General features: G+C 34.6%; 1 protein-coding gene across 1 annotated transcript; it reads left to right on the forward strand.

The window, feature by feature from the left end:
• The first annotated feature begins 8,908 nt into the window (after positions 1-8,908).
• Positions 8,909-12,171, forward strand: LOC111206721 (receptor protein kinase TMK1). Its single transcript, XM_022703984.2, has 2 exons — positions 8,909-11,395; positions 11,470-12,171. The coding sequence occupies exons 1-2, from the start codon at positions 9,100-9,102 to the stop codon at positions 12,000-12,002; spliced, it is 2,829 nt and encodes a 942-aa protein (XP_022559705.1). The 5' UTR covers positions 8,909-9,099; the 3' UTR covers positions 12,003-12,171.
• The last annotated feature ends 1,315 nt before the right edge of the window (positions 12,172-13,486 follow it).

Below are 13,486 nucleotides of genomic sequence, written 5' to 3' on the forward strand. Positions count from 1 at the left end.
TAGAAAAACCTTATATCTTAAATGAAATTAACATTCTTAGCAACAAAAAAAAAGAAAAGAAGATTTCGTCACTTTTGCCGATTTCAATGCTTTTTTGGTAATCAGTCGATAATTTCTAATACACGTTTTTAAATAACCCATCATCATTTTGTGCTATTTACCTAAGACCGAATTCTTATTCAATAAATATGACGTATAAGTTTTGTAAACTATTCGGGACCGTTGATGGGAGATGGCGAGAATACTGATTAGGAGCAGTTCGCACGTCTGAGATAAGAGTCCAAATTTGCAGTGAAGACCATCCCTACACAGAAAGCATATCCATGTGTAGGACCACGACAACTAGTTCCACTGTTTTCTTCGCAGTCACCTATGCTCTTATCTAGTAGACATATTATTATATCCTCGGTATACAAATAATTTATCAGCTTTATTAGTTGATCATGTGGTGTATATATGTAGTTTTTTTTTTTTTTTTTGAACTGGCTTTCGTATATATGTAGTTTCATGTGAAATTTCTAAAAATAGAGAGTCGAAGGTTTTGGATTATAGGAGATGTGGGGTAGATGCCTTCTTTAACATGTCAACTACGTTTGCTAAGAAGTTTGAAAGGATTAAGTTCTATGCTTTGAATCTCTTTTCTGGAGGTGGAAGTGGGCAGGTTATTCGTTGCCGCTGCATCTCCATGCATCATGATTTGATATGTTCAGATGATATCTTTTTCCAGTCAATTATTTACATTCGCTATGGATAGCAAAAATGATGGAGATACAGTTCTTCGTAGCGTAGACAAGCACTACATTTATTTTAAATGATAAATTCCTGTATTTTAAGCACATTTTTAAAACACTGTAATACTTTTGCTTTCAAGAAGTAATGATAATTTTAGTTTTAATACAAGTTGCTAATTGGATCAATCAAACTCATGTTGGCATAATGTTTTTTTACTCTAGATATACACAGTGCCGGTCTAATATTTTAAGCAAAATTTAATAACATATTTTTATGTTTTTATCTAATATCATATGTATACGTATATATTTATCAGATAAATAACACTAAAACTAATTTAATTCTGTTAATGATTGGTAAATATAATTTTATGAATTTAATTGTATAGAAATATTTGTCAATGTTATCATCAATACTTTACTTAATCACAATTCTACTAAAATAATTTGTTAATAAAAATTACATTTAAAATATTATTATTATTTAACAATAATGCACACTTAATCAATATATTTATTGATAAAAGTTTCATAACTAATGCTAAAATGTTTTATAAATATTACTATTATCAAAGAATTATAAATTATACTAACATATAAATACTAAGTAAAAATTTTAATATAAAAATAAATAAATAACCCTCTAAAATTTTAAATCTTTATTGATCGTTTGGGTGGCTGCTTTCTAGCGGGTACTTTTGATTTAAATCATTGAAACTAATTTTTTATTTTTGAACAAATTTAAACTAATTTACAATTTGAAAATATGGTCCAATAGCTAAAAGATAAACTTTACAATTTAAGTCTTCACAATGAACGTTCTAAACGAAAAGAAATGGATCCTTTTTGTGTATTTAGTAATAGTATTGTCGGTGATTCAAGAATAAAATAGTAACATAATAAATTACTGTTAAAATAATAAATACTCCTTTCATTCCAGAAAGTAAGATTTTTTAGATTTTTTTTTTGTTTCACAAAGATACATTTTCTATATTGTTAAGGTATTTTTTTATACTTTTGAGAAACATTAATTGAGAATATTTGAATTGATTAAATTTCATTGGTGGAAAGTTATTGGAAAGTGTATAATAAAATAAAAAATAAATTAAATCATAAACATTTATTAAATTTTTAATAAACGTGTATATTCTAGAAAATCTTATTTTCAGGGAACAGAGGGAGTAGATTATACGGATGGTGGCAGCTTCCCAACAAAAGGTTCTTTATGTCAGTGTTTTTTTTTTTGTTGAAGCTTCTGTTTTTCTTCTTTTCAAAAAAAAAAACTTATGTTTTTCTCTTTGTTTTTTCTCCTACAGAAAGAATGGAAAAGGAAAGAAAAGTGAAGTAGCTCCTCAGTGCACGGGGAGGACATCTGAAAAATTCTGCCTTTAAATTTTATTTTAGAATTTTGAAGTTTCAGAACACTTTTTGATTCTTTAAAACTACTTATCTTGACCTTTGCTGTGCCTTTGTAGCCTCTCCTCAGACCCTTTGCTTCTTTTTATTTGTTTCGTCTGTTCTTCTCCTCCTTATCTTTTCTTATCACCCAAACTACTTTTATTTATTTATCTCATGTCTAATCACATATTTCGAATCTCCTTCAACATTGTGCGTATAATTGACATCCGCCGTTTGTTCGCTTCTACGTCCATACATTTTTTTTGGGTCGAAATCTACGTCCATACATTCCTCAGTCCTGACTAATTAATAGTTTTCTTCTACAGAAGTTACTATACCAAAATAGTTAATGCTGTAAATGGTAAGCACATGTCCCTTTTTGTCGACTGTTTTATACCATGAAAAGATAACAAAGTACTCAAAGCATGATCCCAGAAATCGGATTAAACTCAAGAGTATAAAAGTTACGCCAAGATAACCATCTTCTCCTTGGAGAAAAATCTCTCATCCCCCTAGGCTCCCCTTGACCATCTATCATTTCCTTTTCGTGTTCACACAATCTTAAATAGTCATCTACATATAATTTATAGGAAGAAAAAACTACCGGTACTGGTAATACAATGAATTTGGTTTTGGAGGTTTTGAGTTTAAGTACGCGATGGAGAGGAGATTAATCAACCAAGCTCCTGCTCTCGGCAAATGAGTTTTGGATCCTTAGCTTAGAACCCCCTCACTAAAAAAACTCACATATTCAAGTTTACAGTTCTTTTTTTTGTAACTGAAGTTTACAGTTCTTTTACCAAGCTATACTGTCTAATTGATTGATTTTGCTATTAACAACTCTATTACCAAATACCAATAGTTCTAGTTTCCCCTCTTCCACTAATCTGACTGTTGCATTTGGTTTTAATATTATGTATAGTTTAGTTTATTTATGTTATAATGGGAAAAAATGGTTTGTAACATCCCCATTCCGGAAATGAAGTTTTAAATGCCATAAAAATCAAGATTTTTAAAGGAATATATTATTTTGAAAATCAAGTAGATCATAAAATCTTTATCCACTTTGAAATATTTGAGAGTTTGTATGTAACTTTTTTCTCAGTCTACCAGAATTTATGTCTGCTAACTCATGTATTTTTGAATATTCTATTAGTTTAGGACTCATATCAATATGATTTTTTGTAAGCAAACAATTTTTTTTGATGTGCATGTTCATCTTTGACAGATTAACAAAATCTATAGCCACATGCTTGTTCCCCTTCAATAAAACGTTCATTATTATTTTTGAGCATTATTTTTCCTTTAGTTGTTTATTGTTCTCGTTCCTCTCAGTTTCTTTGTCAACAAGTGTTTTCTTCTTCCACTTAACTTATTTACAAAGAGTTTCAATATTGCATGTCTGACTTTTTCTCGGGGTAGGGTGAATTTCGTTATTTCATATTTAATATTTTTTTAAAAAGAAATAAAATAATAAAAATTTACCAAGTTATATTATGTTTCTAAAATAAAAAAATAAAAAAAATAAAAAATAGTAGTTGCCGAAAAATGATTTTTTTAATATTTTTAACGTACTCAGCAAAACACTAAACCCTAAATTCTAAACATGAAACTCTTAATGCTAAACTCTAAACTCTTGGATAAATATTTAAGATTTAGTGTTTAGTGTTTATGATTTAGGGTTTAAGATTTATCCAAGGGTTTAGGATTTACCCAAAAATTTAGAGTTTAAGATTTAAAATTTAAAGTTTAGTGTTTTGCTGATGGCGTTAAAAATATTAAAAAAATTCTTTTTTGGGCAACTATTATATTTTTTATTTATTTTTATTTTTATTTTAAAAATATAATATAATTTGACAAATTCTTATTATTTTGTTTCTTTTTTAAGATATGAAATATGAAATAACAAAATAATTTTATACTTGGAAGGTTTGTTTTATGAACAAAACACTTTGCAAAAGATGATAAGACGTGAAATGGAACTTTAGAGATTTGGATTTAGATATGAAGCTTTTTTTCTTACAGAATTAGGTTTCAGATGGTTGTGTACAGCATGAAATGATTTTAGAATGAGAACGTAACCAAAACTAATCATTTTATTAATAAGCAACCCAAAAGCTGTTCACAATACCAAATAGAAATCACACGCCATTAGGACTAAGTCAAAACTCTTTTCTTTTTTGTTGATCTCTAGCTCCCCTTTTGTCTCCCGATAATGACCAATGACAGTATTAAGGTTCTATTTAGAGTTAATCCCAGATTTTTCCTGCCTTCTAAAGGACAATATATGACAAAGCTTTCCTTTTTGCATTAGGCTTAGTATAAACTTTAACCGACTCTTTCTTTGTGTGCAGGATTTGGTGTTGGCCAAGACATGAGAAACTGTGGCCCACGAGCGCAACAACAATCTCTTCACTTTGCGACGCGTAACATAAAAATTGAGTTATTGGACTGTTCAGAAACTCTCTAAGGAGCTGACCGGTTTTCCCGAAACGATCTGCAAACGCAGTTTTTACGACTGGTAACGGTTGAGCGCGTTTCGAAACAATCATACAAACCGCTACAAATCGCTCCAAACCGCTCCGAACCTCTTAAAATCAAAAGCTGGTTCCAGCTAGCGTTTGCAGTTGCGGGTGGAAAAATAAATATAAAATTATTTTCAAAAATATTTTAAAATTTTAAAATAGAAATATTATAAATAAAAATATATACATATTTTATATATTAATTAAAATTCACAAACAATATCATAATTTGTTTTATAAAAACTTTAAACTAACTATTTATTAGAATTTTTAAACATATATATACACAAATATATAAAACGAAATAAAATGTTTTTTAAACTTTTTTAATATAAATTTTCAATTTTTTTTATATTAAAATTATAACTTTCAACTAATTTAAAAAAATTTAATATAAATTTTCAAAACAAATTTTATTAAAATTATAACTTTCAACTAATATTATATATTTATAATTATTATATTTTATTACAATAGTATTTTTTTATATTTTTATAATGTTATAATATGTTAATATAGGTAATTTATTATTAAACCGGTGCAATATCTTATAATTAACCAGTCACAAATATCTCGCAAACGCAACAATTTTCAAACGTTGTACTAGTCATACAGAACGCTTAATAACGCTTGAAACCGTAACCATCCGCAGCCGCTGCGTTTAAACGAGTCGGCCCTAACTCCCCCCTATTCAAGAACTGATGCGAAACTCTTTAACTCATCGTAAAAAGAAATTAGCGAAAAGTTGCGTGAAAAATATCGACGCAGCATAAAAATTGAGTTCCAACAGATTATTCATGAGCACTTGGTCATTCCACAAAGGAAGTTTCTGGGTGTTTTTATAAATGCCAATGATAACTGTCTCCAAATCTGTTCAATACTTCCACATCGTAGTTCTGTTTTTTTCTTGATGAAGTATCAGTATGTTACGTATGTTACTACGATTTTGTCAAGTCATCTCATATGGATAGTTTCTATGTTAATCGGGAAAGATATAGTTTTCGGATGAAAATATTAGTTAGCAGAAGGTAGATATTTGCCGGCTAGAAGTCGAAGATGAGGAAATGCCTCATTCGAGAGTACTGTAAGATAATCTCCACATTATATTTACCTTGTTGTACGTCCGCTCTGCATGTAAAGACCTTTTCATGAAGATTTTTTAATGTTAAAGTTAGACATCTATTTTTAGGAGCGACGGTTCAAAGAGAAATATGGATTGTGTTTGGGAATTTATCGGTAGATCCAAATTTCCTCATGCACGAGAAGTGGAAGGGGAAAGTTGGAATTCTCTTCCCTTCCTCCGACTGTTTTTCTATTCTATATTTTGTGAACATGAACACTGTGTGATCAAATCATCAAATGATTAGATTTTTATGAGTATGATCCCTTCTTATTGCTATAGCCTTATAGGAGAGGAAACTTGGTATTTATCGTATACATCATTTCCAGAATTCCTTGTTGTGTCCGGATTTGCCGACATAATTAATATTTGAATATTTTGTCATTTTGTTTTTGAAAATGATTTGGAATAGTAATGGTGTGTCTATAAGTCTATTCTTATAGATTAGTAAACTCGTAAAAAAAAATCAATTATATGTCATGTCTGGATTGGAATAACAAAATTAATTCATGATAAATTCAATTCTAACAATTCCAGTTAATGACCAATAAGTATTCATGTCATTAAGTCCGATTAATTTTTTTGACAGGTTTCACTAACTACCATATCATCATCATTCCCTAATTTATTACAAACACAATAATGAGAGTAATAACTTACAAAAGATAAAGTTTATTTCTTTTCTTATAGATCTGCAGAGAGCCATGTGCATGGGGAATCAGCTTCGCCTGTATTTTTCCTTAAGACGAGAGTTTTTTTTTTCCTCCCATAGAAAGTGATAATATAACAGTAAAAATAAAGAATAAAGGACTTGAGATCATGATTCATGAGACAACGAAAGATACATGTAGCATTTTGTGAAATACAGATATCCAATTTTGAGATTTCAATATTAATCGTAACCACATATATTCATGTTATAATATAATAATAGGCTCATTATCTATCTGTTTGTATGAATCTTTGTTGCCGCTCGTTAGTCGCTCCACTACGCTTCTCTTTTTTTTTTGACATCAACTAGCATCGCTTCTTAAAGAAAACTTGTTTTACACCTGTATACTTCTAATAATCTTTTAATGCTTTCTATGTGTTATATACGAATAATTTTTGCCAATTTGTTTCACAACTTTTGGACCCTTATGCCATTGACAGCCTAGACCCTAGATGTAGGATCTTAAAGAGTACCAAACAAATTGTTTTATTATTTTCGCGAACTACCGCACACAGAATAAAATTGTGTAAATATATACAGTGCTAGTATACACAGTTTTATATAGGGCAAATCTCCAAAATAGCACATTTCTAAGTTTATATCACAAAAATAGCACTCAAAAACCAAAATGACCAAAATAGCACATTTCTAAATTTATCCTTTGAAAATTTTAATTTTTTTATTTTTCAAAATTTGAAATCTTATCCCCAAAACCTCATTTCTCAACTCTAAACCCTAAACCTTAAACTCTAAATCCTAAACCCTAAACCATAAACCCTAAACCCTAAACTCTAAACCATAAACCCTAAACTCTAAACCCTAAACCCTAAACCTTAAAATCTAAACCCTAAACCCTAAACTCTAAACCCTAAACCCTAAACCCTAAATCCTAAACCCCACCCTTTAACTCTAAACCTTAAATTTGTGACTTTTGATAAAACATTAAGTGCTATTTTTGTGACTTTTGACCTTAAGTGCTAATTTAAGAACATAAACTTGATTTAATGCTATTTTTGTCTTATTTAATGCTATTTTTGTCTTTCTCTCTTTTATATATCCTTATACAATTCTTTTTAAAAAATATATATATATATTTATCTAGTATTATATATAATAAAAATTTACATCAAGACTCTGTAGACCAATTTAACTCCACTAACAAATTCTGAATATCAGTATATTAAACTAAATGTATTAAAATATTAATTTATTATATCATGAACATTCGACGATAGTTAATATAATATAATCGTTTACTAGAAATAAACAACTCTTTTTTAGTTTTAAATAATACTTCAACAATGGAGTACGTAAACCTAGTCTATAAAAAAAAGAGATTTTTTTCTTTTCGGAGTTTTTTCAAAATTAAAGATTTAGTTGTAATAATAATTACTGAACGAAAATTTTAATTAATATACTCATTAATAATAAGTTCTAAAGAAATGATTAATATACAAATTATAATATTTGTTTACATATAGATATTAATGAAATTATGATATAATAATTTAACTAATAATTTTTTTTTGTCATATTGCTTTAATCGGTGGATCAAATAGCTTATACTCTATAAGACACGGATAAAAGAAAAGATATACGAGTAACTACGAGCCTGTAAAGCTTAAAGAAATTTGTTTATTGCTATCCTTTAGAGACATTGATTATCCTCATTTATGTACACAAAAAGAGATAAAGGGTTCGGAGTGGTTAACTGGCAAAAGTATTATACTTCTTGGGGGAAATGAATATCTTGATTAAAGTCCAAATTAGGACCTTTTTTTTTTTGTAACTTTAGTCCAAATTAGGACTTACAAGTTACAACAATTTTTTACTTATTTTATACTTTATAACAAGTTAACTAAAACTGTACATTTTTACCAATGGTTGATTAGGCAGTGTTATTTTTAATGACAAAATAACAAAACTATACATTTTTGCTCCTTATTAAATCAAATAAATATAAAATTGTGTGAAATAGTATATCACCAATTTAGGTTACCTGTTATTTGTTTAAAACACATGAATAAAACAATTTGCCATTTACAAAAAAAAACTGGTGCGTAAAATAAGCTTCTACCTATTTATAATTTTGTAATTCTGTAATTCTGAACTTTTGCTAATAAGTAGTGCATATTATCTACTTTATAATAACTTATTTAAAGCTAAAAGAATAAACATTTTGCCATTATGAAGAAGAAAACTTGATGTAACGTTTATTTTTTTTTTTGCTTTTCTAGTTCTCCATATCGTTTGTGTGAAGCATTTGACATCAACCCACTACGTAGTCAAGATTTCAAACTATGACCTCTTTATTTCAAATAACGTTATCTCAGTCCTATGATAATTCAAAAATTCTAATAAAATAAAAAAATAGAAATAGAAATAAAATAAAATAATAATTCTGATGTATCTAATCTGTTACCAAACTGTCATCGGCTTTGTGGGGCAGACATCCCATGTGCAACCTCCTTGGCTTCTGCTTCAGAGTTCCATCTTCTTCTTCTTCCTCCTCTCCCAATGGCCCATCTTCCCATTTCCACTTTCTTTTCTCCACAATCATAACCAAAGCTTCACCTCAATCTCTCTCTCTCTTTTCCAATCTCTAAGTAAGCTATGAAGAAACACAGAGCCTTTCTTAAGTTTCCCTTTCTTCTCCTCCTCCTCTGTCTTCTTAAGTTCTCCAAAGCTGATTCAGATGGAGACGCATCAGCTATGCTTTCACTCAAGAAAAGCCTAAACCCACCTTCATCTTTCGGATGGTCCGACCCGGACCCGTGCAAATGGACCCACGTCGTTTGCACAGGCACCAAACGGGTGACCCGGATCCAAATCGGGCATTCGGGTCTCCAAGGTACACTCTCTCCCGATATTCGTTCGTTAACAGAGCTCGAGAGGCTCGAGCTGCAGTGGAACAACATCTCTGGTCCCATCCCTACTCTAAGCGGCTTGTCTTCCTTACAAGTCTTGATGCTAAGCAACAACCACTTCGACTCGATCCCCAGCGACATCTTCCAAGGCTTAACTTCGTTGCAATCTGTCGACGTGGACAACAACCCTTTCGCGTCTTGGGAGATCCCCGAGAGCTTGAGAAACGCCTCTGCTCTTCAGAACTTCTCCGCCAACTCGGCTAATGTCTCCGGTACGTTACCTGGTTTTCTCGGACCGGATGAGTTTCCCGGTTTGTCTATTTTGCATTTGGCTTTTAATAAGTTAGAAGGTGAGTTGCCGTTGGGGTTGTCCGGCTCTCAGATTCAGTCGTTATGGCTCAACGGTCAGAAACTAACCGGTTCGATCGATGTTCTTCGGAACATGACCGGTTTAAGAGAGGTCTGGCTTCATTCCAATTCGCTCTCCGGTCCTCTTCCCGATTTCTCCGGTCTGCAAGAGCTTGAGAGCTTGAGCTTGAGGGATAACTCGTTCACCGGTCCGGTTCCCGCTTCTTTGATGAGTCTTGACTCATTGAAGGCTGTGAACTTGACTAACAATCATCTTCAAGGACCGGTCCCTGAGTTTAAAGCCTCCGTCTCCGTCGATTTGGAGAAAGATACCAATAGCTTTTGCTTGCCTACTCCAGGCGAGTGTGATCCTAGAGTGAAGTCTTTGCTTACGATCGCTAGCTCAGTGGATAATCCACTGAGGCTAGCTGAGAGTTGGATAGGAAACGATCCTTGTACTAACTGGATTGGGATCACTTGTAGCAATGGGAACATTACCGTTATTAATCTTGAGAAAATGGGGCTAACCGGGACGATTTCTCCTGAGTTTGGCTCCATCAAATCGCTTCAAAGAATCATTCTCGGAATCAACAACCTTACCGGTACCATTCCTCATGAGCTCACAACGTTACCTAACCTCAAAACGCTGGACGTTTCGAGTAACCATCTTTTTGGGAAGGTTCCTGCTTTCAAAAGCAATGTGGTTGTGAATACTAATGGCAATCCGGACATCGGAAAAGATAAAAGCTCTTTATCTCCTCCTGGCTCTTCTTCACCTTCTGGTGGTGGTTCTGGTTCAGGCTTAAGTGATGGGAGAGTGAAAACGTCTTCGGGTTTTATAGGAATCGTTATTGTTTCTGTGCTCGGTGGACTATTAATGATCTTCTTGATCGGTTTATTGGTTTTCTGCTTGTACAAGAAGAGGCAAAAGCGGTTCACAAGGGGCGAGAGCTCGAATGCAGTTGTTGTTCATCCGAGACACTCTGGCTCTGACAATGAGAACGTTAAAATCACAGTGGCGGGTTCAAGCGTAAGCGTCGGAGGCATAAGCGACACCTACACGCTTCCCGGTACGAGCGAGGTGGGAGATAATATCCAAATGGTGGAAGCGGGAAACATGCTGATCTCAATCCAAGTGCTTCGTTCGGTGACTAACAACTTCAGCCAAGATAACATTCTGGGACAAGGAGGTTTCGGTGTTGTTTACAAAGGCGAATTGCACGATGGAACAAAGATTGCAGTTAAGAGGATGGACAACGGAGTGATTGCTGGCAAAGGTTTTGCGGAATTCAAGTCTGAGATTGCGGTTTTGACCAAAGTTAGGCATCGCCATTTGGTTACGCTTCTCGGTTATTGTCTGGATGGGAACGAGAAGTTGCTTGTGTACGAGTATATGCCTCAAGGGACTTTGAGTAGGCATCTGTTTGAGTGGTCGGAGGAAGGGCTTAAGCCTCTCTTGTGGAAACAAAGATTGACTTTAGCGTTGGATGTGGCGAGAGGTGTGGAGTATCTTCACGGATTAGCTCATCAGAGCTTCATTCATAGAGATCTTAAACCGTCAAACATTCTTCTCGGCGATGATATGAGGGCTAAGGTTGCGGACTTTGGACTCGTTCGTCTTGCACCTGAAGGGAAAGGGTCTATTGAGACTAGAATTGCTGGAACATTTGGTTACTTGGCACCCGAATATGCAGGTTAGTTAGTTAGATACTTTGCACATTCGATTTAATTCTATTCATTTTGATGATTGTGATATTGTTTGTTGCAGTTACGGGTCGAGTGACCACAAAGGTCGATGTGTACAGCTTCGGGGTGATTCTGATGGAACTAATAACAGGAAGGAAATCTCTAGATGAATCGCAACCAGAAGAGAGCATTCACTTGGTCTCCTGGTTCAAACGAATGTTCATCAACAAGGAATCATCATTCAAGAAAGCAATCGACCCGACAATAGACCTCGACGAAGAAACCCTAGCCAGCGTTCACACCGTTACTGAGCTGGCAGGCCATTGCTGTGCCCGTGAGCCTTACCAGAGACCAGACATGGGACACGCTGTCAACATTCTGTCCTCACTCGTCGAGCTATGGAAACCTGCTGATCAGAATCCAGAGGACATATACGGAATCGATCTGGACATGTCTTTGCCTCAAGCTCTTAAGAAATGGCAAGCTTATGAAGGAAGAAGTGATCTTGAATCATCTACTTCGTCGCTTTTACCTAGCTTGGGTAACACGCAGATGAGTATTCCCTCTAGACCTTACGGATTCGCAGAGTCTTTCACTTCCGTAGATGGACGTTGATGAAATGAGAATTCTTCACAAATCCCAAATTTGTTTGTTTTCTTCTGTATATTTGTGTGTGTTCTTCCTCTTTCTTCACTTCTCACTTAACAATTCTTTCATGTTTCTTGTTATGCAAGTAACCTTAGGGTTTTGGGTTTCGTAATATTATTGCTGTTTGTTTTGTTGAGTTAAACAAACATGACGTGTGTTCAAGTAACAGAAGGAAATACTCGTTGAACCAAAGGGCGAACTCTCTCAGGCACTAACTTCGAGGTCTCTCCAAGATCCAGTTTATCCGGCGCCGGCGAAGCGGTTTCTCGTCGGCGCGGGGTACTATATCCGGCGTGCTGCTAGCTCTCATCTTCAAGGCTCTGTCTCGCATCCTGTTTTGTTTGTCACTACATCGCTTCTGTTGGTTAATCGAAGGAGAAAGACTCCTACGGATTCAACGACGAAGCCGAGGACTCTTCGTCTCAGATCTTCCGGCGGTCTCTCTTCCTCAGATGGCCTCTCCTCCAGCGACGAGTCGGGAGGGTTCTCTCACCACCGCTGTGTTCCGGTTCTCAGGGACAGTTCCCGATGAACCTCCCTCTGGCTGCCGTCGGACAGGTTACGTTATCAACTTTGTCCCGTGCTTTCATATATCTTTGGAGCAGAGATTTCATTTGAAGAGCTTTTCCTTTCTTTCTTCGGGAAGGCTTGAGCCTATTATCACACCACGGTTTGCTCCTCTCCAGTGTTCAGGCACCAGATCCAAAAGCTCCACGAGATTAGATCCGAATTTTGTCGGTGGTTCTTCACTCTACTCATCTCCTAAAGTGGTGCTCTCCTCCTCTGCGTGGATCCTCCTAAACGGCTATACTGTTCATCTTCGACAAAGCTTTTCTGGTGACCTCTTCCACGGCACCGTCGAATAGCCAAGATCCGACGCGTCTCGCTCCGAGCAGTTTGTGGGTAGTGGGATGGATTTCAATTACGTTTGGGCTTGGCCCATCGAAGCTACCAAACCTGCCAGCCCAAAGTTCAGTTTGATAAAGCCAAATTCAAGAAAGAAGATGCGATTCATATTACAATGGGCTTGGCTGTTTGGGTTAAACTTATAGAGATTTCCGGTGGGTTCACTGGAATCTCCTTTCAATGCATATTACCATATCTCTCTTTTGGGATGAATTCACCGGTGGGTGCACCGGTTTGGGACTCGATTTCACCATCCTTCTCTCGTGAGAAGTGTCTTTTACCATCATTCATTCTTTCCATGAAAGGAGATGTTTTCTCGGTTTCATTATCGAGGTATAGTTCCAGCTTCTTCACCGTTTTGTCATCTTGTGTAGCGGTCTGTACGGGGCCAAAAGATGCAATCGAGTCTACTATGGTTTTTCTCGTAGGTGAGAACTGGCTCTCAACGTTACTTGTGACTATCTTTCAGCTATCCGACTTCATCGTGAAAGCCTTATCGACGCAGTCAAGCTTGGTTTTGATTTCGTTGTTATCATCTTCTTTTG

Source organism: Brassica napus, chromosome C6 (assembly GCF_020379485.1).
Source record: "Brassica napus cultivar Da-Ae chromosome C6, Da-Ae, whole genome shotgun sequence".
NCBI lineage: Eukaryota > Viridiplantae > Streptophyta > Magnoliopsida > Brassicales > Brassicaceae > Brassica > Brassica napus.

Bases quoted from the DNA above. Each gene is read 5' to 3' on its own strand.
- LOC111206721 (XM_022703984.2), top strand. From the start codon at position 9,100: ATGAAGAAACACAGAGCCTTTCTTAAGTTTCCCTTTCTTCTCCTCCTC. The intron at 11,396-11,469 runs GTTAGTTAGTTA...TGTTTGTTGCAG, and splicing joins CTTGGCACCCGAATATGCAG to TTACGGGTCGAGTGACCACA.